This window comes from Corythoichthys intestinalis, chromosome 13, assembly GCF_030265065.1.
Source record: "Corythoichthys intestinalis isolate RoL2023-P3 chromosome 13, ASM3026506v1, whole genome shotgun sequence".
Taxonomy (NCBI): domain Eukaryota; kingdom Metazoa; phylum Chordata; class Actinopteri; order Syngnathiformes; family Syngnathidae; genus Corythoichthys; species Corythoichthys intestinalis.
Window position 1 is genome coordinate 20035001 of NC_080407.1, and position 27708 is coordinate 20062708.

The 27708-nt window shown below is 38.1% G+C and overlaps 2 protein-coding genes across 2 annotated transcripts in view; both read left to right on the forward strand.

The window, feature by feature from the left end:
- LOC130927841 (uncharacterized) overlaps positions 1 to 27708 on the forward strand; it is a 238216-nt gene that overhangs the window by 96135 nt on the left and 114373 nt on the right. The window lies entirely within an intron of this gene.
- Positions 72 to 26773, forward strand: LOC130927850 (oocyte zinc finger protein XlCOF6-like). Its single transcript, XM_057853941.1, has 2 exons — positions 72 to 444; positions 24589 to 26773. The coding sequence occupies exons 1-2, from the start codon at positions 318 to 320 to the stop codon at positions 26505 to 26507; spliced, it is 2046 nt and encodes a 681-aa protein (XP_057709924.1). The 5' UTR covers positions 72 to 317; the 3' UTR covers positions 26508 to 26773.

The following is a 27708-nucleotide window of genomic DNA, read 5'->3' on the forward strand; positions in this document are numbered from 1 at the left end:
AGCGGAGCTACTCACGGAGCGAGCTACGTCGACATCTATCTGCACATGCGCGCCGCCATCTGGTCGCCACACGCGCTCAGAAAAACGTGCTCAGCAACAAGTTGCTTTTTGTGCGAAGTTAACCCACAAAGTTCGCGACGTAGGAGGTCAAGAACTACTTGACCGGAACCAATTCGAAAGAGTTGGTCCGTCCATCTTCAAGTGGTCTTTGTGTTCGGTGAAACTTCGCAGCCTAGTTAGCTTAGCTTAGTTTACAAACAAAGAACAACGTGGTTCGACGCTTGAACATCAAGTTGGAGCCTCCTAAAGTGTGCAAAATGCGTGCTAGAAGGACGCCAGCCGCAAAGTTCGAGGCGGAACTTTGTGGCGCAAAAGCTCAGCAACGACATCAACTCTCGACTGCTTGCAAAATGCAAGTAAAAGTTGTTCTTCACAGACTAACAGGTTGGTTCACCGATTCGGAAATACTATTCATTTTTTCCCGTCCTCATGGTGTCGATTCTGAATTGAAAGATGAGCATTCATGGCCAGGCCTCCCTGTTTATTGCATTGGACGTCTATCGTTTTGAATCATAAAGATAATCATTTATTGATTCCAGTGGCGTCTTCAGGGGTGTTCTAGGGGGGCCTTAAAATATTCTTAAACCAAGCTAAACAATTTGGTGTGTTTTTTTTTCTCCACAAAAGATAATATTACAAAATATGCTAACATATTCACTATAAAGATGCCAGCACATTAATTTAAATAATCATATAACCTGGCATTATTAACTTAAATATGATCTTAAATCTGTCAGTTTCCCCTTACTTCATAGAGTAAGGTAGAGAGCCCCTTCAGTGCTTTGCAATCCAATCCATTCCACTTGTTCATATAGAGAACACTAAATCTTTGGGTACATAACGATTCGATTACGATTCAGAGGCTCCGATTGGATTATAAACAGGGTACCCGCGGGTTATTAAAAGTATTAAAAAAGCATTGAATTTAGTTTTCCATTGTTAAAGGTATTAAAAGTATTAAATTAGCTGTCGTAAGTCTGGAATTTTTTCACCGTGGTTTTAAGTTTCAACAACATCTCTGTGCAACCTAAATTATACCCGTAACGAAGTTTAAAAAATTTTTTTTTATCCATAACGAAGATGACTCGTAGAATTTTTACGATGCACTGCACCTCGTGCCTTTTGCGCTGTTAGCATCATTAGCATCAACATCACAACAGCAGGCAATCGCACAGTACTGTGTGCTAACGCAATAGTTGTTATGTTCGATGAAAGCCTCAACAAGACAACCAAGTCCAAACAGTTGGACCAGCATGTGAGGTATTGGATCGGCGACCAAGTCGCATCCAGATACTTTGGGTCACAGTTTATGGGTCATGCGAAGGCAGTGGACCTGCTTAATATTTCAAAGTAAGTTGCCAATTTCTCCAATTAAAATGTGTTAGATGCAATAATTTATTTCTGCACGGTTTGCCTTTCGAATGAATGTGAATTTCGCAGTTTTAACTCGAGTTAGCGATGTTCAATAGGGTATTGGCAGGTGCACTAGCCTTAGATAAACCGGAGTCGTAGATTCACCATCACTCTCAGATACACAACATGGTTGACACTATTATTGGAACGAGTGCGGGGTAACGTTGATCTGAATAACATGGCATGGTGATAGGCAAATTATAATGTAGGTGATAGTAAAACACCTCCTGGTATTCTTAAATGTTTTTCTTGATTAAATAAGAGCATGGATTTTCTCCATCTGATTAAAAGAAATGTCTTCAATAGCTAACAAAGGATTAAGATGTGTTTTGTATACTTCTTGTAATGTGATTAGGAAAAAAACGGGGGGAAAAGGAGGAAAAATTAGGGGGAAAAACGATTACCAAGGGAAATGGTCATGTGTAGCTTTTTTATTTTGTGGTAATTAATGGTAAACTACTGGCATTTAGTGGCTGTTTTTTAAACTTTCTCTGCCAATTGCAAGCACTTTACAGTTAAGGTGGCCAGCTTGACAATCACCTACCTACCACCTTGACTAGGTCCTCTTAAAAGGGAAACCTGTTGTATTGCAAATGTAATTTCTGAAGTTGCTTTACAATAATAGTGTAAAATCCATTATATCCTGGGGGGAAAAAATCTTAAAGACCTTATATTTAAATGTGTTGTAATTGTGTCTTCAATAAATATGCATTCTTTTGTCAAACACACTTAATAATTGAGGTTAAATTTGATGTTCAGTGCTTAATTTTTTTTATATGATTCAATATTATCTAAATAATGGGTGCGAGAAAAGTATTAATTTTCAGTTGAAATGGCATTAAAAAAGGTCTTAAAAGCCTTGCATTTAGATTTATCAATCCTGGGGTGACCCTGATTAATCGATTATTGATGTCACCCAAACCCCCCCGCCTTAATGTTTTGTACATTAGTTCCAAAATAGTTTCAAAATCCTATTAGGCTAAACCAAACTAATATCTTAGCTAGTCTTAGCTTTAAACTACATTCAATTAATTTAATGATGTGAATCAACCATTAAAGTTGATAAAATTGCTCCCGTTATTCCATAATTTCCCTTCTGTCTACTTACAACATGTCAAAGTTTTAAAACCGTTTCAATATTTAAAGACCGATTCAAGTCAAGATTTTGCTGATTTAGGAGTATTTCAGATAAAAAGAATTAGGTTCGCTACAACAGAGCCTTCTAGAGAAGTCTACTGCTTTAAGATGGCGGCTGTTTACGACGAGGCAACTACTAAACGGCAAGCCTGTTGTTTCGCATCTAGTTCTTTTTATATGTTCTAACACCGGAGTCGTCTGTCATTTAGTATCTAGTTCTGGATATATGTGATATCTACTATAGCCATAGGTGGCCGTATATTTGTAGCAACTAGCAACTGGGTGTTGTTTGAACCAGCTCTCGGCCGCAGTCAGGTATTTTTGTTTTTTTATCTAGCGGCATGAGTTGAACATGATATTTGCTCTCGGTCCGTTCCTCATTGCGTCCTAAGGACCGCGCTGACTGTGTTTTAGTTCTTCTTTACCTGGTATAATAATCGGAATTTGGATGTTTGTGAATCGTTCTGGAATCTTCCACGGCCGAATCGCAAATAATCGCAAGAATCGGAAATTTCGCTAGCCTCTAGAGAACACCCACATCGCTGAAGAAAACTTCCCTGTGACTATTTCCCTGTGGCCTAGCTAGTAGTCAGTAGTACCCCAGCTCTAAATTAATGCTGCCACTTAGCTAGTTAGCATGAAATGTATTGTTAAAGTCCTAGCAAAGTTAAGTGTGCACTCTTGGTTACCGCTATCTTTAGGGTGGGGGACTTCCTTCTGGAAAATCAGCTGTGTTTCACGTTTGATTATCATCAGTGGATAGTCATTATAATACACTAATAATAAGAGGTGGGAATCTTTAGGCTCCTAACGATTCAATTACTATTAAGAGGCTTTTAATGTTTCGTACATTAGTGACAAAAATTGTAGAAAAGCCTCTGAGTCTTCAATAAATGACTATTTCAGTATCAAGTTAACAGTTCAAAATAATAAATAAAATACTCAAGTCCCCATTCTGTATTAGCAGCTTTAAACGACATTCAATCAATTTCATGTTGTGAATCAACTGTTTAGAGGTGTGCGAAATTTCCGATTCTTAGATCATTTGCGATTCGGCCGTGGAAGATTCGAGAACGATTCACAAATATCCAAATTCCGATTATTGAATTATACCAGATAAAGCGGAAGTAAAACACAGTCAGCGCGGTCTTTGGGACGCAATGAGGAACGGACCGAGAGTAAATATCATGTTCAACTCATGCCGTTAGATAAAAAAAACAATCATACCTGACTGCGGCTGACAGCCGCTACCAACAACGTCCAGTTGCTAGTTGCTACAAACATACGGCTACAGTAGATATCATATATATGTAGAACTAGATGCAAAAAAATGACAGACGACGTCGGTGTTAGAACATGTATTATTGAACAGAGATGCGAAATGACACTTTCCAGCGTAAGTAAACAGCCGCCATCTTAAAGCAGTAGACCTCTCTAGAAGGCTCTGTTGTAGCGAACCTAATTAACTTTTTATCTAAAATACTCCTAAATCGGCAGAATCTTGTCTTGAATCTATCTTTAAATGATTAAATAGTTTTAAAACTTTGACAAAAGTAGACAGAAGGGAAATTATGGAATAATGGGAGCAATTTTAACAACTCTAACAGTTGATTCACAACATTAAATTAATTGAATGTAGTTTAAGCTGCTGATACAGAATGGGGACTGGAGTTTTTTTATTTACTGTTATTTTTGTATATTTGTTTACTGTTATATCTTAACTTGATACTGAAATAGTAGTTTGGTTTAGCCTGAGAGGGTTTTTGAACAATTTTGGAACTAATGTACAAAACATTAAAAAAATTTAAAAAAAAGGAGGGGAGTGCATTAATAATCGTTTTATAATCAAATCGGAGCCTCTGAATCGTAATCGAATCGTTAGGTGCCCAAATATTCCCAGCTCTACAACTGGTAAAGTTGTTAAAATTGCTCCCTTTATTCCGTAATTTCCCTTCTGTCGTCTTTCGACATGTGAAAGTTTTAAAACTGTTTTAAAGATAGATTCAAGTCAAGATTTTGCCGATTTGGGAGTATTTTAGATAACAAGTTAATTGGGTTCGCTTGGAAGGTTCGCTACAACAGCCTTCCAGGGAAGTTCACTGCTTTAAGATGGCGGCTGATTTCGAATGCAGGAGAGTCTGTCATTTCGCATCTAGTTTTCTATACGCGAGCTGCTAATGCCGCAGAGTATGTCATTTTGCATATAGCTCTTTATACATGTGATATCTACTATAGCATTATGTGGACGCAGTTTGTAGGGGCTGTCGGCAGCAGTCAGGTATTGTTTTTTTTTTATATAGCAGCATGAGTTGCGCCAAAGCTGTGAGTTGAGCATTGTCATTACCAGTGTTGTCAGTAACGCGTTACTGTAATCTGATTACTTTCTTTCAGTAACGAGCAATCTAACGCGTTCATTTTTCCAAGCCAGTAATACGATTAAAGTTCCTTAGTGCCTGTTCATTACTATTTTGGTTTGGCTTATAATGTATGTAGAATGAAGAATACTGTAGTCATGTACGACGAGCATTTGAATAGAAAATATTGCTCTTGAGTTTGGGAGTGACATCACATCTCACGTTTTCTCATGGGGGGAAAAAAAACGGGTCACGTGTATTACCATGCTGTTTGAGTGCTGTCTGTCTGCCTCGACGGTCAACAACATAGCATCGTTGCCTCGTCAGAATGCTAACAGTGAAAGGCAGGATTTCTACAGCAAATGGCTGCCTTTGCTCACTGGACATACAACCATTACTTCACATTTCAGTCAAGTAAAGAAAATATCTCCGTGCGTTGCAAACTTTGCGCTGGCTGAAAAAGACTGTCGGCTGCTAAAAACTCTACATCCAATTCAACAAGGAAGCACTTGGAATTACAGCAAAATGCGACAAAACTCGAAACAAAGCTTACAGGTTCCAAGACAGCCAGCACTTCTACAGTTTGTAACCAGCCTCTATGCACATTTTATTGTTCGAGTTTGTAACCATAGGCGGAGTTTTACTTTCCTGGGACTGGGGGCAAAGCTCTGAAACAAAAGTCAAAAGTTTGGACACACCTCATCATTTTTGCGTTTTATATATTTTCACTACTATTGTAAATCCTCTCTGAATACATCAAAACAATGAACGAACATGTGGAATGGCAAAAAAAAAGTGAAATAACTGATATTCTACATTCTTCAAAGTATCCACCTTTGAGGTGTCGCCAAACTTTTGGCCAATATTGTAGATGTATTGATATATATATCTATACTAGGGCTGTCAAAATTATCGCGTTAACAAGCAGTAATTAATTTTTAATTTTTAAAATTAATTTTAATTACGTTAAAATATTTGACGGATTAACGTACTTGCCCCGCTCAAACAGATCAAAATGACAGCACAGTGTCATGTGCACTTGTTACTTGTGTTTTTTGGAGTTTTTTCGCCCTCTGCTGGCGATTGGGTGCAACTGATTTAATGGGTTTCAGCACCATGAGAATTGTGTAATTATTGACATCAACAATGGCTACTAGTTTATTTTTTGCTTGAAAATTTTACAAATTTTATTAAAACGAAAACATTAAGAGGGGTTTTAATATAAAATTTCTCTAACTTGTACTAACATTTATCTTTTAAGAACTACAAGTCTTTCATTCAATGGATCACTTTAACAGAATGTTAATGCCATCTTGTTGATTTATTGTTATGATAAACAAATACAGTATTTATGTACTGTATGTTGAGTGTATACATCCATCTTGTGTCTTATCTTTCCATACCAACAATAATTTACAGAAAAATATGGTATGTTTTATAGATTGTTTGAATTGCGATTAATCTTTAAGCTGTGATTAACTCGATTGAAAAATGTAATCGTTTGACAGCCTTAAAAATATATATAAGTATTATATATATATATTAGTGCTGCAACGATTAATCGATTAACTCGAGTATTTGATTAGAAAATAATATTCGAATTAAATTTTGCTGCTTTGAGTATTTAATTAAAGTGACGTTGTAATGGTTTATTTTGAAAGTGTTTGCATTTAGTTTTATCGATTTCTGTGGATAGACTGCCTACTAGTCTGCTTCAATTCACATGGCTGAATCCAGGTGCTCCCTGTTAAGAACAACATAAGCTAAATTTTGTTTGAGCTAATGTTTTTTTTTTATGCATTCTTAATTTAGTTTATAGGTATATTTAGCCTATTTTTGTGGGAATATGTGTCTGGACCATTTGTTAAGAGCATTGTAAAAAAGTTAGCATTTTATAGCGTTTAAACGGCGGACTTTTGCGATATAAGTTAGCCAATTGTTCTTTTGTTGTACATAGATCATAATTTTTAAAAAATTTTTATACCGTTTGAGGCTCAGCTCAGGTAATTTAATTTTTCATGTTCCGCATCAGATGACTCGATTATTCGAACTAATCATTTATCGATTAATCGACTCCTAAAATAATCGACAGCTACAGCCCTAAAACTAAGTATAACTGTTCAAGCTCAGTTGTTGTTGGTTGCGTTTGAAAGCTTAGGTTTACAGAAATTCTAAATATCCATCTTGCCTCCACAGGTGTAGTTTTGTCTAGGCAAAGCAAAAAATGGTCTCTAAGGTGCTAGTCACATGATCAGCTCGAAAAATGATTTTGACCTATTATGAAATATGTTGTAGGATTCTTGTTCATTTAATTAATTTTTGTTGTTTGTTTTATTGCTTTACAACTTTTATAGACAATATTTTAACAGCTAGGTCTTTATTTCAAAGGGGAAGTTCACAATTTTTGACATTAGTCTTTATCTTGGAGTTAGTGGGGGTTTAGTGGTTGTAGTTGATTTGAACAAATTCCGTGCAGTTTGTCAGTTATTTGTTCGTTTCAGGGCTCCGGAGTGGCTAAGCTAGCGCGAGTCGATAGTGGTTGAAATCTACTCCATCGACTGATTAAACCCCAGCTAACTCAAAGATTAAGCCTTAAGTGAAAGTTTTAATTCCATGCGATGTCATTTTTCTTTTGTCATTTTTATGTTGAGGCAGCAAAGGAGAAAAATTGGTAAAAAGTAACTGATAAGTTAATTTTGAAGTAACTTGGTTACTTTGAGAATAAAGTAATCAGTAAAGTAACGATGACTTTTTTGAGGTGTAATAAGTAATTAAATTATTTTTATAAGTAATCTGTGACAACACTGGTCATTACCCTGGTAATTACAAGCATGCTTTTTACTCTCGGTCAGTTCCTCATTGCGTCCCGAAGACGGCGCCGACTGTGTTTTAGTTCCGCTTTACTTGACATATTTCAATAATCGGAATTTGGATATTTGTGAATCGTTCTCCAGTCTTCCACGTTCGAATTGTGAATGATCTAAGAATCGGAAATTTCGCACACCTCTACTACTACTACTAATAATAATCACTCCACCACCTTTATTGACCTGCAGCACTCAGAGCAGAGGGGCAACGAGGGTACCGTTCGTCACTTGAGTGTTACGTCACAGAAGGGGAGCGCTTGATTTCTGGCACAACTCCCGTTTCCTGAAACGCACACAGTCACTAATGCATTGTACTGGCAAAACAGGAATGGAAACGAATGCACATTTCCCAATCCACGGACACCGTGCCAAAAATATTATACGGTATATTTTCGGTCCTGTTAAAGGGTATTATAATACTAAGGGGCTTTGAGATATCAATAGAACCGTTATGTGCCACGATAACAAATTTGAACTAAGTTAACAAAAAATAAATCACATTCATGAGCAATTATCGAAAATAGATTGAAAATTACAAACATTTCCGAAAGTATTCCGGAAACGGCCAAAGGGGGCTTTGACGTCACAGCAAGGATACGAAAGGTCGAGCCAGATGCCATCGTTGTTTATCGACGAGAAAGTTGCTTTCATGTTTTATCAACAAAAAAAAAACGCTAAAATGGTTCAAACCTGTCATGGTAAGTGGTGTACAAATAGCCATTTGTCGCAATGTAGTACCCAAAAGTTCCCGAACGCAAGAAAAAGAGCTGGACTAAGCAGACAATGAGTAAAGTTTGTCCGTGCTAAGAGGGTTTATTTTGCAGACCCAGCCTCTGGCACGGTTTTGTGTGGTGCGCATTTTACACCTGAAAGCTATTCGAACTATGGACAAATGAAATCAGGTTTTGCTAAGAAATTGCTGCTGAAAGCAGATGCGGTGCCCACCATACACGCGCAGCCACCTAAATGTCCCGAGATATCAAGAAAAGAGGACGATGACTGGCTCTGATGAGACCACCGCACCACCCCAGGCAAAGCAAAGGAGGGAAATGGCCAGAGTGAGTACTCTTTTATAATAAAAAACATATCATGCATTGGATATAGGACTGGACACATGTCTAAATTATCGCTTGTAAAATATATAGACCAAACCCTTTAATCCCATTCATAGTTGTGTCTGTTGGCAGAGTGAAAACCTATGATAGCACAATAAATGATAATTATTCTATACATTACTTTATTTTGCGGTCACGGTGGATCAGCTTCCCAAAAATAAATGCAAAACAAACCATTCGGTGTTTCCCCACACGATCTGTTGCCGGTGTTTCATCAGTGTGATTGCTCCCCTCAATGATCCTTTCATTAGGCTGCATTGCCTTTCGTTTGGGCTCAAATTGATAAACCAAAACACCAAAGAAAGGTTCATAACTCTCCTCGTCACCATCAGAAGAACGTTCGTTACGTCGGATTCGTCGCTGCGACTAGAAACAAAATTGTCCGCCATCATCGCCGCCATTCAGTACTAAGCACTGAGCCGGTTGTTTCCTTGTTGTGACGTCACACACACGATATGCTCGATTTCCGGGATATCGCGCGCCGGTCGTTTTAGCTTGACAATCGATCCAAAGTTTTATCATTTTCTTGGTGTTGCGATGTGTGTAATTACACGAAGTGGCATGATATGAATGCAAAAGGCATGCATTTATGGTTAAATGATGGAATATTAGCATTTCCCCAGGTGTTGTAATACCCTTTAATAATGTTGTTGTATTTATTTGGGATGACGTCATAATTCCTATTACCGGACCCATAATTATCGGTCCAATAATTATCATGTTCGTATACTAAGAATAGCTTCAAAATGAAAAATCTGATTGGCAATGAATATTTATTATACTGCTATTATATATAGTAGTATCTTATAATAATAATAATAACGCTAGATACTGTATATTTTTTAAGAATAGTTTTGAATCATGTTGGAAAGGCGAAGTCAGCGTTCTGAATATGTTTACATTCCATTCTTTTGCACTAGGTAATGCTATGAGCATTTGACCTCATTGTTTATTTGTGATCTATTGTTGCTGTTATTTACATGTTTATTTGTACTTTAATATTTAAAGAATTTAAGCATTCCAAAATATTTGTGTGAATTAATAAGTCATCAAAAATTTCACTAATAAATTAGTTTAAAAAAAAGGGGGGGGGGGTTGTTAGCTTAGTCGACTAATCGTAAAAATAGTCGGCCGACTAATCGGTAGAAAATTAGTCCTTTGGGACATCCCTAGTTGTAGGGTGTACCGGAACATATTTCCTCCACACCCTTCTCACCTTTTTAACCCCTGACCCATTTTCAAGCCTGTATTGTAATGTCCGTAATAAGCATGTGCCGGTATGAGATTTTGACGGTACGATAACCGTGAGCAAAAATACCGTGGTATCACGGTATTTCAATTATAGCTCCAAAATATGTTATTTTGAGATGTATGGGTTAAAAAAAACTTTTTTCCTTTGAACTGGATGTTTTTAATTTTTCAGAACATATCTGCAAATTGGGACATGAATAGAATGTTAAAATAAATGCATAAATTAACATAAAAGAATATACTTTAAATAAAATCAAAACAAACAGAACTTATACACTAAGGGTGTCAACAATAATCGATGCGGCGATGCATCCTGATGCGGGGCATGGACGATTCGATTTGATGCGGGCAACACGCTGAATCGATTCAGCGCATTTTAAAATATATAAGTACGTTCAAAAATCTTCCCTGCGAAATTCCGGTGATGCAATGGATTTGGTTTCCCCATTTGTATTGTTATTCTCATATTTACCTGTAGAGAGAGCTACTTTACATTCAAAGCAAGCCCGTAGAGGTTAGATCGGGCCTAAAAAATTCCAGCCCAACCCGACACGGCCCGCTGGTATTGAAGCCCGACCGGCCAGATGAATTAACTATAGATTTGCATGCCCGAGCCGAGTGATGCGGAAAAAAGAAACGCAGCAGCAATTTATTTTCATTTCTTCAAGTTTTCTTACTGTTTAAATAGTCTACATATTTTTATAAGAGTTATAAAAGCATTTACACAACGAAATAACGCTGGGAAAGTTTAATATAAAAAAAAACACGGTTTTGCAGACACACAGAGGAGAAGATTCGAAAGGATCACATTTGCCTTTGTGTGCGTAAATAAAAGTGTCTTTCCTAACAAATTCTCAGTTGGCAGACAAAAAACGCAAGTTTACTCAATATTTAAATAGTCTACATATTTTTAAGAGATTTATAAAAGCATTTACTCAACAAAATAACACTGGGAAAGTTTCATATTTTTTTTTAAAAAACACGGTTTTACAGACAGAGGAGAAGAAGAAAAGGAGGGCAGCGCCACAGCCCTCTACGCATTTAAAAAAAAAAAATTCTATTAATTTATTAGTCCGGCGCGGCGGCCCGACCCGACCCACCGAAACGTGAATGCTTAACATTTCGGGTCGGGTTCGGGCACAAGATCTAACCACTATGCAGGGGGGACGAGGAACCCAAATCCGCTTCCTCACCGGAGTAACGTCACAGACAAGCGCAGTTGTAATCGAGAGAGCAGAGAAATAGGACATAACATAACAATGGCTGAAAAGGAGAAAGAGGGAGCGAGAAATATTATAGATATAAGATAGGCTAGGCCTACATTTTACTTTTGTTCTCCATTGCAATTTAGTTGATGTTTTGTTTGCAACTGAACTGATCCCTGGATTGATATTGCGATAAAGATGCTGCTGCACTACAATATTTTCTTTGTCGTTTTCTTGAATATTTACTTGAATATTTTTATTGATGGGTCGTTGTGACTAAAATACAGTGACTGTTATTACTGATTTTGCACAGGAGTTTAGATGTTGCATTGTGTGAAAGGCTGCTACTGTGTGTAAAAAAAGAAAAAAGAGAAAGCCATGGTCTCATTCAAAGCACTAATTAAATGCTGTGATCTGATTTTTTTTTTTTTTTAAATATATATGAAAGTATACTATTTTCATTTGACTTCAACCAGGAGTGACACAAGAGCCAATAAAAAGTTGTTTAATGTAGGGCTGCAGCTATCGAATATTTTAGTAATCGAGTAATCGACTGAAGATTCTATCGATTAATCGAGTAATCGGATAAAACAAATATATTTTTAGGTGAAGAGCAATTATAAATATACATGAGAAAACAAGACATTTCATCTAATCTTGAACCATTTTCAGTCAATGTCTTTATTTTCGATGTATATTGTAGCTAGAATAAAAAAAAAAAAAGACCAATTCACTGCTTTCACTCAAAAAGCTTTTAGATCTTATTTAAAATATATATATATATATATATATATATATATTTCCTAAAAATGCCGTTACGCTTGATAACACGCATCACTTAAAAGTTAGGATTTTTTCCCACGTGTTTCAATTGAATTTCTCTTTGTGTCAAGCCATTTTTAAGTTCTAGTTAAGTTTTAAGTTAGTCTAAACTGTAAGTCCTGATAGGATTTTGAGTTTTTGCAGTGTTTAAAATAAATGTATGATACAGGCTGTACTGGAGCACATTAGGGACCAGTGCTACTTGGTGATTTATCCAGCAATGACTACTGAGCTAAAATTGATAGTTAGCATGATTAAGTTTTTATTTTACACCCTCATCACTCCACAATGCTATGTTATGTTAAAGCCTGTATGTAAGACACGTTAGCCACGCAACGACAGTGGTCATAATTAATTGAAACCTAGTCCTAACTTTACGTGAGCTAGTAGCGACAGTAATGTTAATCTTATATATTAGCGTTTAGCGCTCTTTATTAGCGCTTAGCGCTGTACTGCTTTAAGATGGCGGCTGTTTAATAACGCTGCCCAGACGTGGCCGAGTCTGTCGTTGCGCATCTAGTTCAACATACATGTGATCTTTATGAGACGCATCAGACGCTAGCTGTTGCAAACTTAGCATCGTGCGGGCTAGTATTTGGCAACGTCGGCGTCGTTTGTGGCAGCTGTCAGCTGCAGTAAGTTTTTTTTTTTTCCTTTCTTCCTCTCCGCACGTGACAGCGCGTTGTCCCGCATTAAAAGTAGTCCGAGCAAAACGTGATGCTTAGAGCTGTCAAAATAAACGATTACTCGAGGTGAATAAAATTACTCGGATCAGTTTTTCAACTCGAGTTACTCGAGTTGCTCGAGTACTCGTTTCAGCTGTAGTTTAATGTCTGTCCGCTTGTGTTGGCTCATGATTCACGAAAAATATGCTTTGCTTTATGACCCTCTGAATCTAATCGAATCGTGGCCCTCCGAATCGTAATCGAATCGAATCGTGAGGGCAGTGTCGATGCACACCTCTATTATACACTATACCCACAGCCACAGCTCAAGTTGCTCAAGATTAGAGCAAGAACAAAATAATTGCTATAAGAAAGTAAAATAAATTATAAATATACGTATATGGTGCATGACTTTTTTTTTTTTTTTTTTGAGGGGGAAATGCTCAAGTGAAGTTTCACCATTTTCAGCCACTGTGTCAACTCAAGTCTACATGATGTCATGCCTTTGTGTTAAAAAGAACAAAGAATTCATAAGTTAATAAGTTAGTTAAAAACGTATCACCGTATTTTTCGGACTATAGGTCACACCTGAGTGTAAGTCGCACCAGCCATAAAATGCCCAACGAAGAGGAAAAAAAGATATATGTCGCATTTTGGGGGGAAATTTACTTGATAAAATCCAACACATAGAACAGATATGTCATCTTGAAAGGCAATTAAATATGAAAATACAATAGAGAACAACATGCTGAATAAGTGTCCAGTATAATAATGTTACATGATGCATGAATAAAGAAATGCGAATCTACTCTCCTCACCAGGACGCCACGGCCTCAGTCCTGGCTATATAGCGAGCTAAACTCCCAAATGACGATGCCGCACGTCAATATAATTTGCTGACTTTATTTTTGGCCGTCGTTATGACAACATTATTTGAAGAGTGAAACTAAAAATAGAAATAATACAAATCCATTTCGTCCTTGATACCAAACAGGTTAGCATCAACTAGGCCTGTCGCGATAACAAATTTTAGTGTGCGATAATTAATTTTATGAATTATTGCGATATTATTGCGCCTCCCCCAATTTTTTTTTAACCAATTTACAGTAACACAGTGAGAATACAGTATATATTAATAGATCAAGTACACCCATTTAAATGCGATATTTACTCTTAAATTAAAAAATAATTTTTAAGAAATCACAACTAAAAACAATAGACCATGCCTCTTAAGTAAAAAACAACAATATTGATACCGCACAGAAACACAGAATAAATAAAATGTGTTAAAGGAAAAAAAAATACACTTAATAACTTAAGCATTTAGGCAAATGAAAACTTTTCCCGTCATAGCTTCTGCAATGGTGTTCCATAGGGATGCAACGATACAGTTAAGTCATGGTTCAGTACGATTTTTGATACGGGGGACACAATTTTCGATCAGATTCAATAGGACTGTCTCAGATAATTAGAATATTGTGATAAAGTTCTTTACTTTCTGTAATGCAATTAAAAAAACAAAAATGTCATACATTCTGGATTCATTACACATCAGCTGAACTATTTCAAGCCTTTTATTATTTTAATATTGCTGAATTTGGCTTACAGCTTAAGAAAACTCAAAAATCCTATCTCAAAATATTAGAATATCATGAAAAAGTATACAAGTAGGCTATTCAACTAATCACCTGAATCATCTAATTAACTCGAAACACCTGCGAGGGTTTCCTGAGCCTTAAAAACACTCAGCTTGGTTCAGTAAACTAAATCACAAGTATGGGGAAGACTGCTGATCTGACTGCTGTCCAGAGGACCATCATTGATACCCTCCATCAGGAGGGTAAGACACAAAAAGAAATTTCTCAAAGAGCAGGCTGTTCACAGAGTGCAGTTTCAAAGCATATCCACAAAAAGTCTGTTGGAAGGGAAAAATGTGGCCGGAAACGCTGCACAACCAAGAGAGATGACCGCAGCCTTAACAAAATTGTGAAGAAAAACCGCTTCCAGAATTTGGGGGAGCTTCAAAGACAGTGGGCTGAAGCTGGAGTCCAGGTATCAAAAGCCACAGTTCACAGACGTGTCCGGGAAATGGGCTACAATAGCCGTATTACCATGGTCAAGCCACTTCTGAACTCAAGACAACGGAAGAAGCGTCTGACTTGGGCTATGGAGAAGAAGCACTGGACAGTTGCAGAGTGGTCCAAAGTCCTCTTTTCAGACGAAAGCAAGTTTTGCATTTCATTTGGAAGTCAAGGCGCCAGAGTCTGGAGAAAGGCTGGAGAGGAGCAAAATCCAAGTTGCTTGAAATCCAGTGTGAAGTTCCCACAGTCAGCAATGGTTTGGGGAGCCATGTCAGCTGCTGGTGTTGGTCCACTGTGTTTCATCAAGTCCAGAGTAAATGCAACTGTGTACCAAGAGATTTTAGAGCACTACATGCTTCCATCTGCTGAAAAGCTCTATGGAGATGAGGATTTCATTTTCCAGCATGATCTGGCACCTGCCCACAGTGCCAAAACCACCAGTAACTGGTGCACTGACCATGGCATCACTGTCCTTGATTGGCCTGCTAATTCCCCTGACCTGTACCCCATCGAGAATTTGTGGGGTATAGTTAAGAAGAAGATGAAAGACACCAGACCTACAAATGCAAATGAGCTGAAGGCCGCTATCGAAGCATCCTGGGCATCAATAACACCTCAGCAATGCCACAGGCTGATTGCCTCCATGCCACGCCGGATTGATGCAGTAATCCGTGCAAAAGGATTCCCAACCAAGTACTGAGTGCATCAATGGACATTTTCAAATGTTTGATTTAGTTTTGCTGTTATAAAATTATTTTTTTACTTGGTCTGAGGAAGTATTCTAATTTTTTGATATAGGATTTTTGAGGTTTCTTAAGCTGTAAGCCAAAATCAGCAATATTCAAATAATAAAAGGCTTGAAATAGTTCAGTTGATGTGTAATGAATCCAGAATGTATGACATTTTTGTTTTTTTAATTGCATTACAGAAAGTAAAGAACTTTATCACAATATTCTAATTATCTGAGACAGTCCTGTATATTTAATGCTCTGTAAAAAAAAGAATATATATATATATATATATATATATATATATATATATTTTTTTTTTTTAAATTTAAATTTAATTGCCATTATATAAACATGCATTTTAGTGCATAATATTTATGTGCTTTTTACTGATCTGAAAAAATTTTGTATTAAAGTGCTGAGAACGATCTTTACTGTTTGTAAAGTGAGGCAGGGCACACTGTTGATTGCTACAGCTCTCTTAGCAGCTAGGTTTACTACTTGAGCAAGCCATCCTATATGTGGTCCGAATCCATCTGTGTCACGTACTGAATTAACAATATTTGCAACATTATCTATTGTCACTGGTATGGATTGATTTGGCCTTCTTAACTTCCCTTCAGTCATGACAGTTTAGAATTCATCGATGTAGTATATGGACTACGTGTCCCATAATCACTTTGGGCTCACGTAGCCAATGGCATGGGATGTAGCACATCTAGTTTGCCATTTCATGATATCTAGTGTGTGCGCTCATTAAAAAAAGTTAGCAAGCGCCGCTGAAGTCACGTCTGCTCATTACTACACCACACCAGCATATGACACTCGACTTTCATAAACAGGACGAGTTTGAAGCACAGCGCTCTTAATTTCATGCAGCTGTTTGTTGTCAAAGCGAGGTTGTTCGTAGCAGCCAAGTCGGGAACAATGTTATGGCGGACTTCGTTGTAAATATCCGGCGTTGTGCCGAAAAATAACCGCCCCGCGTGAAATGTCACTCCTGACGGGAGCGCCCACAACAAAGATGGTCCACAGTCACTCCGGAGCACTGACGCGGCCGGTATACGTTGAACAATAGGATATAATGGGAACGATTGGCTCCGGCGCTAGTTTTTGCCGGACCTGGAACGAAGATGCATTTTGCGCAGTTGGTAACGAGGAATTCGAACTTTTGAAAGCACGTCTGCCGCACACGCGCACGCACGTGCACGCGAGGCGATAAATCGCAGCGGAAAAATTACCACCTTCATTTTTATGTATCGCGCGATAAATGGAATTATTGCATATTGCGACAGGCTTAGCATCAACGTAAATAAATAGCTGCTATTACAGCAGTGACACAAACTGTTAACATGCGCATTGTTCAAACAACCACACAACTGGCTCTCAGTGACCAAATACGGAACTACGGTATGACGGAAAATTTTAGGAGTTTTGAAACCGCGATGTTTTCACACCACGTGAAATCGGTAACGGGCACATGTCTAGTCCGTAAAAAGCGCGCCCACCTTAAGACTGGGGAGCTGTGGCGTAGGGGCAAGCAAGTTGGGAGAATGGACGAGATAGCAGTCGCATGTCGCGGCAGCTTGCTATTAATTTTTCATTGTTTTTCTTTATTATTGTTGCCACCATTAAGTGGGTAAGCCAATGCCTACCCTCTCTTTCCCCCGGCGAGAGTGAGTGGTGGGTTTTCCCATTGGCAGTGCATCAAATACTTGTTCTCCCCACTGTATCTGTGCTATCAGGTTGTTTCGGCTGACAGATACTCAATCATGGCTGACGAAACCTTGATAAATGCGCTTTTTTTCCCCAAGTTTCGCATGCTCTGGGACACTGGAAAAATGACTTACCTCTTTTTGCTAATCTAAATGGTACCTCGATGTTCGTTTATGTGGAAATGTAGTTCACGAACAACAACAAAAAGGTATTCACCTTCCCACTGAAACAAGTAACTCTTTACATGGGTATTAGAATTTCCCCCTACTCCTTGAAATGGGTCCGTTAACAGAAGGACTATTATTGTTGTATTAGTGCGTACATTAAGACAATCATAAGACAAATTATGAGAATTAAAATTTAAAAAATTAAAAATTATGAGAGCAGAAATGGTGAATTATCGCATATTATAGTATCCCCATACAATAAAATACTGACAAACCATAACATTAAACACTAAATTCACACACACAAAGAAATTCTTCCCTAGAAGAGGAGAATTTATAACTTCGATATGTCCGAATTTTTGTATTCACTGATCAGAATGTTTATTAGCAATTTATTTTAAAGTTGGAGATGGATTTCAACACTTTTAGTTTGTCGTCGAACTCATTCAGGGTACCCGCGGGTTGTTAAAAGTATTAAAAAAGCATTGAATTTAGTTGTCCATTATTAAAGATATTAAAAGTATTAAATTAGCTGTTGTAAGTCTGGAATTTTTTCACCGTGGTATTAATTTTCAAGAACATCTCAGTGCAATCTAAATTATATCCGTGACAAAGTTTTTTTTTTGTTTTTTATTTTTAATCCATAACGAAGATGACGCATAGAATTTTTACGATGCACTGCACTACAAATGGAAATGCAACTCGTGTGTGCCAAACCACCACAACCGGCAAAACGGAAAATCCATCCACCTCTGCATCGGGAATAGGAGTGGGAACCTCAGGGCACCTCACGATACGATACGATACGATTCGCGATAACGATTATCTCACGATATCACGATACAGTGATTATCGATATATTGGTCAGAAGTTGGATACATAACATTCTACGATACAACTGTTGAAACGGAAAAAAAAAAGATATTTAGAAATAGAAAAAAATACTGTTTAAGTCATTTATTAAACAGTGACACCTTTTCTGTGCAACATCGCTGTAAAATCTAAATCTAATATAAATCTAAATCAAATATAATATATCTAATATAAAATCTGATGAATCGCACCCTTAATTTATTTAAAGTTTTAAATCTTTAAAAAAAAAAAAAAAGTTCCGTAGGTGTCAGCAGTTGAGCTTGGAGTGGGGCAATGATAAAATTGGTGGGTCTTTTCTTTGTATACGACCTTTGTTGCTTGGTTTGAGCACTTCCACCATCTGCTTCAGCATTAAAGATGTCAGACTTGCTCAGTCAGTCTTCCTCACCTTAAAAACAACAAAATAAAACAAAAAATATTATCTACTTCATAGCTTTTGAGTTGAAATCCTGATTTTTTTGTGTTGGAAGTATTGAATTAAAAAAAAAAAAAGAATTGAATGTATAGAAATTAAAAATGCAATAATTACCTATTTTTAATATGTAGGCTACATTAATTATCATGCACATCACTTTATATATTTTGGAACCTATTCAAACCATTTTTATAGTTTATTGTATCAAAATGACAGTAATAACAGTTTGTGTAGTAAACTAGATGGAAAGTGGTTCTGAAATAATATCAAATAAATCGGTAAATTCATGTGGGCTTGTTCGATATTCATTTTCATCCAATTTAGGTTCCTGGTTTATCTTATATCATTCAACACCAAATCTCATCAAAATAATACATGTAAATTAAAAAGTCAATTACATTGCAAAACTTTCTTACCTCAAGTGATGAAAGCGAAGCTCACAAATTCCGGTGACCACTATGTCACCAGCTGCCAGTGAAACTTATTTTTCTTAGACAGTTCTTGCATACAGCAAAGTCCTTGTTCACCTTACTTCCTTTCTTGTTGGTGTAAAATCTAAAGTGTGTCCCCATGTGTGATTTGTAGCAATATTTTTCTCATTTTTTCCTCCACCGTTCTCACGGAGCTTTTTTATTTTTTCAACCCATTTGGAGCTTCCTATCTTCTTCTCTAGACGACTTGTGCGCACTTTACCCTCACCGCCACTCCCGAGCGCCCCTAGTGGACCGCCAAGGAATTGCTCAACAAACATTGAGCAGTATACAGCATCTATACTCCATTGTATGGCCAATATGTTAAATAAAAGTATCGATACTTGGCGGGAGCATATCGATAACCGATCGGGTTGCAAAATATCGCGATATATCGCTGTATCGAGATATTGTCACACTCTTAATCGGGAATGCGTCTGTTTGTCGGTGGAACGAAAACCCTGCAGGCAGAAGTATTGTGGATTCTGAACACCAAAACAGACCACCATTCATACACTTCAAATGAGTGCATTGGTTATCTGTTTCGGATATTGCGTCGTTTTTGGTCGGCATCGGCTGTCACAGTGTTGGTCATATTGTGTTTTGTTCCAGAGGGAGCGTTCCCGGTGTCTTAACTGTCTTTTGTAACGAATTTTCAGTTGGCAGAAAAAAAACGCACATTTTCTTAATGTTTAAATAGTCTACATATTTTAATGATCGTTATAAATCCATTTAAAGACTGAAATAACCCTGGAAAAGTTTGTTAAACATAATGTTGGTCAAATAGTGTTTTTTTTTTTTACCCGGAAGGAGCATTCTCGACTTCGTAACTGCAGCCAATTTAAGCTCATCAAGACTTTAAGACAGAGGTAAAATTGGGCCTAAAAAGTCCAGCCCGACCCGAACTGGTCCGCGGGTATTAAAGCCCGACCCGAGTTTTGTGTGATAACATTTGTGACGATGTCTGCATAAAAGCCTGTCTTTTATAACGAATTCTCAGTTGGCAGAAAAAAAACGCACATTTTCTTAATGTTTAAATAGACTACATATTTTTTTGATCATTATAAATTTATTTACACAACGAAATAACGCTGGAAAAGTTTGTTAAATAATAATAAACAGATGCGGTTTTGCGGACTTGCAGAGGGGAAGATTAAAAAGGGCGTATAGGCACGCTCTGGCTCTGCAATGACCATACAGTGCCTTCTTTTTTTTTTTTAATCCAAATTATTTATTTTATAACAAGTATTCCTTAGTTTATCATTCATACATCGTTAATATATAGTTATTTCAAAAAGTTAGCGAGAAAGAACCCTGGCCCGGCCCGACATAATAATTGACATTTTAATTCTGGTCATGTTTTCAGTTTAATTTAGCTGTTTCCAGCTTGCTATGTTTATAATTGCGATGTTTATTTACTGCTTTTCCTCTTACTGCGAAGAGGGAGGAAGTTACATCGGCCGCCGCTATGATATTTAAGTCATCAGCCATCTGCTGTGACCCGGGAATTTAACGCCTGCTTTCACGCACACTGCTTCCCATGTCAGTCGACACGGGAAATTGTTTTCACACACAACTGCTGCACGGTTAAGTCCCGCGATATTCCCGTTGTTTTGGAGTATGTGACAGGGGCTCATGTTACATCCAGATACTTTAGGTTGCAGTTTATGGGTCATGCGAAGGCAGTGGACCTGCTTAAACATTTCGGTTTGCCTTTCGAATGAATGTGAATTTCGCCATTTTAACTCGAGAGTTAGCCATGTTCACTGGGGTGTTGGCAGGTGCACTATCGCGGCTAGCCTGTTACAGAAGTTGGCTGGTCTGACTCCTGTCCTCCTCCTCTTTTTGTCCATAATTATTGTGTGTGTGTGTTTCAAAAAAAATCTGACAGACTTTATAATATAATGTTACTTTAAATGTGTTTTAACTGTATCTTCAATATATGTTCATTCTTTTGTCAAACACATTTAGTAATTGAGGTTAAAGTTGATGTTCAGTGCTTTATTTATTTAATATGATTCAATATGATCAAAATAATGGGTGCGAGAAAAGTATTAATTTTCAGTTGAAATGGGATTAAAAAAGGTCTTAAAAGTCTTGAATTTAGATTGATCAATCCTGGGGGGACCCTGTCATTCCAAATTAGGACCAAATAAAAGGAAAAACAAAAGGACTACGACATTTAAGTCATAAAATGGCTACGAGAAGAAGTTGTATTATTACGAAGGGTAACGTAGCTGTAATTAGCTACGCAATTTACGTACATCTACTGTAGCTGAGAAGTACAACATTAGCCTGGCTAATGAAATATTTCAAATAGATCTTAGTTATGGTTCTTCTTGGGGGGGAAAAAAAACTGATTTGTCATGATGCAATTTCGACATGGTGATGCTGTCCGACTCGCCACAACAGCTTCAAAAATTCCTAGGGGAAACCTTGGATTTATTTATTATTTATACTTCATTTGGGGACATTCTTGAGTCACTTCCTTTTCAGCAGAGGAAGGTAAAGTACACAAAGTTTTAAATCAAGTTAAAGTAGCATTCAAAATAATACGACTCAAGTAAAACTAGTCATCTAAAAAAAATGTACTCAAGTACAATTAAAAAAGTATTTGGTGAAAAGAATACTCAAGTCATGATTAGAATTGTAACTGCTAATTTTTTCCAAACAATGAATAAAAAAATCAATAAGTAATAAAATAAATAAAATTGCCACAGCTTGCGCATGAAGGATGAGAGCGTGTCAATGCATGATGACTAACAGCCAATCGGTGCATCGTTGTCATGAGAATGAGAGCCCAGAATGCATCTGGAACGCGCGCGTATACTGTATACCAGGGGTGTCCAAACTTTTTGCAAAGGGGGCCAGATTTGGTGTGGTAAAAATGTGGGGGGCCGACCTTGGCTGACGTCCTTTACACAGAATATATCTAAGCAAATTTTTGCAAGCCATTCTGTGTGTCACATTTGATTTATTATTTTTTTCAACTAATAATTTTTAGTATTGCACCGATACCATTTTTTGGCCCCGATACCTGGCTGTGCAGTATCGGCCGATACCATACCGATACCACCCCGTTTATATATATATATACATATATATATATATATATATTTGTTTTTTTTCTAAATTCCCCCCCCCCCCCCCCCCCCCCCAAAGAGCTACATAATTGGATGTGAAATCATTGCTATCAAGGCTTTGTCAGGCTGTTGCTTACCTTTGCAAAATAGGAAAAAGTACACTAAACCCTAGTAGACAATAGTTGAATAAACCTTTGGCTCTCTTAGGCCAAAATAGCGCTAAATTTGTGAAATTAATAAAACATGTATAATACTAGCCCAACAGTAAGAAAGTAAAAATAAATTCATAATAGTAAACTCTGAATTAACTGAATAAACTTTTTTAAACCTCTCAAAGTCCAAACAGTGCAACTTTCATGAAATTATTGTCACATTCTGCTGCTGGTTAGATTGTGTTTTGTTGCTGGGCGTGGGGGCGTGGCACTTGAATCCAATGCAGGCTTATCAACGCAGCATTTAAGCACGGGTGATCTCAGAGAAGGCTGCCGAGATATTTGCCTTGCTGATCGCTATTTGACATCTGGCACAATAATCTCGCGACATTTGCTTGTTATGCCCCTGCATTGGGTTTTTCTGTTAGTGTGCTGCTCTCGTTTGTAACCGCTGCCAATCGTCTTAGTTTGTCCGTTGACCTGCTGTCACGGACTCCTTTTGTTATTTCTACTATCCCGCGATCGCGTGTTATTTTTTGTTTGCAATCATTAAACCCTTTTATGTATCCCCCGCTTGTTGTCAGCTTCGAGGTTCAACCTTGTTTCCGCATTTGCGGACGCTAACAATTATAAGTAATAATAATTGACCACAGCATCCCGTCTCTTCTTTTTTTCGGGAGGTGGGAGTCCCTTATTTCTATTTCTGAAAGGTGGCAACAATACTTTGGAAACACTTCCCAAATTACTGCGGCATTTCTTTCAGTAAAAGACAATATAAGTAAAGTAGACGAAGTGAACTGACCAGAGATTGTTGCTCCGGTCCAGCAGCCTTCTTCCTCTGGATAGCAGTCCTGCTCTTGCAGGCTCAAACTCGTTGTGTTCGTTCACGTTTCGTCTTCAAATGTTTTATCAAGTTCGAGGTATTGAAACTGGCCGATTTAACTCCACATCTCCAAACTTTCAGGCCGCAAATCTTGCATGCAGCCATTGATTTTAATCGACGGGATTTCTATTTGGAAATATTTCCCGACCGCCGCCATATTTCCTGGTTTGTTTTTCGTCCATATGAAAAAGCCCCCTTTTGATTGGTCAGGAGTGGCTATTGGCCCGCTCTCATTGGTCTGGAGCAGGCCAATAGCGATAGCTGCTTGGTGTTCACGTGTCATCACACAACACAGAGACAGAGTGTAGTGAGCGCCAGGAGGAGAAAAAGGCTGTGGTCAAATGTTACAATAATGGACCGGTAAATGGTATCGGCGCCGTCTTTGTTGGTACTCGCTGATACCGATACCACCATTTCGGGCCGGATCGGCACCCCCTGCCAATACTAGTATCGGTATCGGTGCATCTTTAATAATTTTAACAAAGTCGCAACTAGCCTTTGTGGTGTTCTCTTTCGACGCTCGGGCTCTTGCGAAATACTGCTGCTGTGAAATTAAACTAGCTTCAAGTTGCTTCAATTTCTCGCTGCATACCTTCCGTTATCTTGTCGTACATGCCAGCCTGCCTTGTTTGGTAATATCGCCTCACATTGAACTCTTTAAAAACAGCGACTGTCTCTTTGCAAATGAGGCAGAAACAGTTGTTACGTATTTTAGTGAAGAAATAGTCCAATTTCCACCTATCCCAGAAGCGTTGGCCGTCGCTCTCAACTTTCTTTTTCTTGTTGATTGTCGCCATTTTAGAAAATTGGAAGGGTCACACGGGGTAATGTTGCTTAGAGTGCTGCTGACTTTTATTGGGTAAATGAGGAGCAGCATTTAGTGTGTAAGCTACCTCATATGCCGGTAGCAGTACTGCTGCTCAATTTATTAAGTCTGTGTGCGGGCCAGACGTCATTGATTTTATGACAGAGGCTGGGGGCCAGATGAAATTTGACCACGGGCCGCATTTGGCCCCCGGGCCGGACTTTGGACATGTCTGCTGTATACACTCTCAGCCAGTATACCCTCACGGCCTACCAGCTGCATTGACTGTCTATAAAGTATATCATTTGTCTTCTTGTGTCTTGCAGGTTTCAGCAAATATCTTGGTCCTGACGCTCAACAGCTAAAGAGAGAAGTTCAACTTCCAATCAAAAAGGAGGAGGGAGAGCTGCTATACATTAAAGAGGAGGATGATATCAACGTGTCGACTGGTGAGCGCTTGAATAGCGAGGATGGTCTGAGTGAGGTCAGCAGAGGGACGGAGCCTCCAAACGGCAGCAGCAGCAGCTCAACAGGATTGCAAACACACATTTTCATCGCAACATCAAACAGAAATGGTGCCATGTCACGCTCACCGAACAAGGATGATCATGGTCATAAGAAATCTCACCTAGATGACAAAATCTGCAAATGCTCTGAGTGTGGGAAAACCTTTGCTAATAACTATACTTACCGTATGCATATGAGGAGCCACACCAGTGAAAAACCTTTTTCCTGCTCAGTTTGTGGTCAAGGATTCACTTCAAAGCAAATCTTAAAAACACACTCAAGAACCCACACCGGAGAAAAACCTTTTCCCTGCTCAGTTTGTGGTCAAGGATTCAGTTGTCAGAGTGCCTTAAAAGTACACACAAGAACCCACACTGGTGAAAAACCTTTTGCCTGCTCTGTTTGTGGTCAAGGATTCACTTCAAAGCAAATCTTAAAAACACACTCAAGAACCCACACCGGAGAAAAACCTTTTCCCTGCTCAGTTTGTGGTCAACGATTTATTCGTAAGAGTACCTTAAAAATACACACAAGAGCCCACACTGGTGAAAAACCTTTTTCCTGCTCAGATTGTGGAAAAGGATTCACTGAGAAGGGCACCTTAAACAAACACACAAGAACCCACACCGGAGAAAAACCTTTTCCCTGCTCAGTTTGTGGTCAAGGATTCAGTTGTCAGAGTGCCTTAAAAGTACACACAAGAACCCACACTGGTGAAAAACCTTTTGCCTGCTCTGTTTGTGGTCAAGGATTTGCTTTAAAGGAAACCTTAAAAACACACGAAAGAACCCACACTGGAGAAAAACCTTTTTCCTGCTCAGTTTGTGGTCAACGATTTATTCGTAAGAGTACCTTAAAAGTACACACAAGAACCCACACTGGTGAAAAACCTTTTGCCTGCTCTGTTTGTGGTCAAGGATTTGCTTTAAAGGAAACCTTAAAAACACACGAAAGAACCCACACTGGAGAAAAACCTTTTTCCTGCTCAGTTTGTGGTCAACGATTTATTCGTAAGAGTACCTTAAAAATACACACAAGAGCCCACACTGGTGAAAAACCTTTTTCCTGCTCAGATTGTGGAAAAGGATTCACTGAGAAGGGCACCTTAAAAATACACACAAGAACCCACACTGGTGAAAAACCTTTTTCCTGCTCAGTTTGTGGTCAAGGATTCAGTTGTCAGAGTGCCTTAAAAGTACACACAAGGACCCACACCGGAGAAAAACCTTTTGCCTGCTCAGTTTGTGGTCAAGGATTCTGTCAAAAGCAACACTTAAAAGATCACGAAAAAACCCACACTGGAGAAAAACCTTTTTCCTGCTCAGTTTGTGGTCAACGATTTATTTGTAAGAGTGCCTTAAAAATACACACAAGAGCCCACACTGGAGAAAAACCTTTTTCCTGCTCAGATTGTGGAAAAAGATTCACTGAGAAGGGCACCTTAAAAATACACACAAGAACCCACACTGGTGAAAAACCTTTTTCCTGCTCAGTTTGTGGTCAAGGATTCTCTCAAAAGCAAAACTTAAATCGACACACAAGAACCCACACTGGTGAAAAACCTTTTTCCTGCTCTGTTTGTGGTCAAAGATTCAGTGACAAGCTCCCCTTGAAACGACACACAAGAACCCACACTGGCGAAAAAAAAAATTCCTGCTCAGTTTGTGGTCAAAAATTCGCTTGCCAGGAACTGATTAAAAGACATGTGTGTATTGGTGTGAAAAGCAGTGGCCAGTGACCGTTTTGCCTGTCATCCATGCTGCCTAGATCAGATTGTGCATGCAGGTCAATTGTAGTCTGTAGAGTTTCCTCAAATCCTGTTGAGGATTGGCAGTTTTGGTGCCTTACATGTGCTTTGTCCAATCCTTGTATAAAGTGGATACACACTATTGCCAAAAGTATTGGCTTACCTGATTTAACCCTCAAGTTGAGTGGCATTATTTATGCAATACTCTCCCTCTTTCAAACTACACTTTTCACAGCTAATATTTGAAACAGTATACCCCAAATTACTAAAATTCTAAATCATTCATTAATAGTATAATTACATAAATATGCAAAATTATGATTGGCTTGCAAATATTAGGTTTTTTTTTTGGGGGGGGGGGTCATAATATATAATTTAAAAAGTTACTACTCTTGATTGACTGTGACCTATTACGACAGAGTATTGGGGCCAAATAAACGGAGGGGAAAAAATGCGAGATTAAAGTTGTACTCTTACTACTAAACATGTGCCGGTATGAGATTTTGACGGTACGATAACCGTGAGCAAAAATACCGCGGTTTACGGTATCACGGTATTGCAATTATAGCTCCAAAATTTTGAGATGTATGGGTTTTTTAAAAAAAAAACAAACAAACTTTTTTTTTCCCATTGAACAGGTTTTTTTTATTTCAGAACATATATGCTAATTGGAACATGAATATAATGTGAAAATAAATTAATGTGAAAATAAATAAATTAACAAAAAATAACAAGTATTTTATATAAAATTAAAATAAATAGAACCTAGACTATAGACCCTACCCACCGACGTCATAAAACCACGTGCTCGCTGTATGGTTCCGCCCACTTGTCCGTCATTTTGTCTCTGTATTAGCATTGGTTTCAATTGATCGAGGAATTTAAAATGCATTTCATGGAAGACCCGGTGCTTTCTGATGCCGTAAACTCACTGGATGTGTTGCATAAAAGGCGTTATGTGGAAAAGCTTCGTTCTATACAGTCGCCAGATCCATATTTGATGCCTAAATCGATGATTTTTGACTGGCTGCCTTCGCCGTCTCTGCCTGACCCTGATATTTACAACTATCTTGTCCACACAAAATCAGCCTATTCTCACGAAAGTTTGAAAAACATTAAGAGCTTGGAGGCTTATAAATGCTACGTTGCTGGTTGGGTGAAACAGGTCCTCGTACACGAAAATTCGGCAGGA

Coding starts and splice junctions, on each gene's coding strand:
- LOC130927850 (XM_057853941.1), top strand. CDS start 318: ATGCGTGCTAGAAGGACGCCAGCCGCAAAGTTCGAGGCGGAACTTTGT. Junction 445..24,588: donor TGTTCTTCACAGACTAACAG/GTTGGTTCACCG, acceptor TGTGTCTTGCAG/GTTTCAGCAAATATCTTGGT.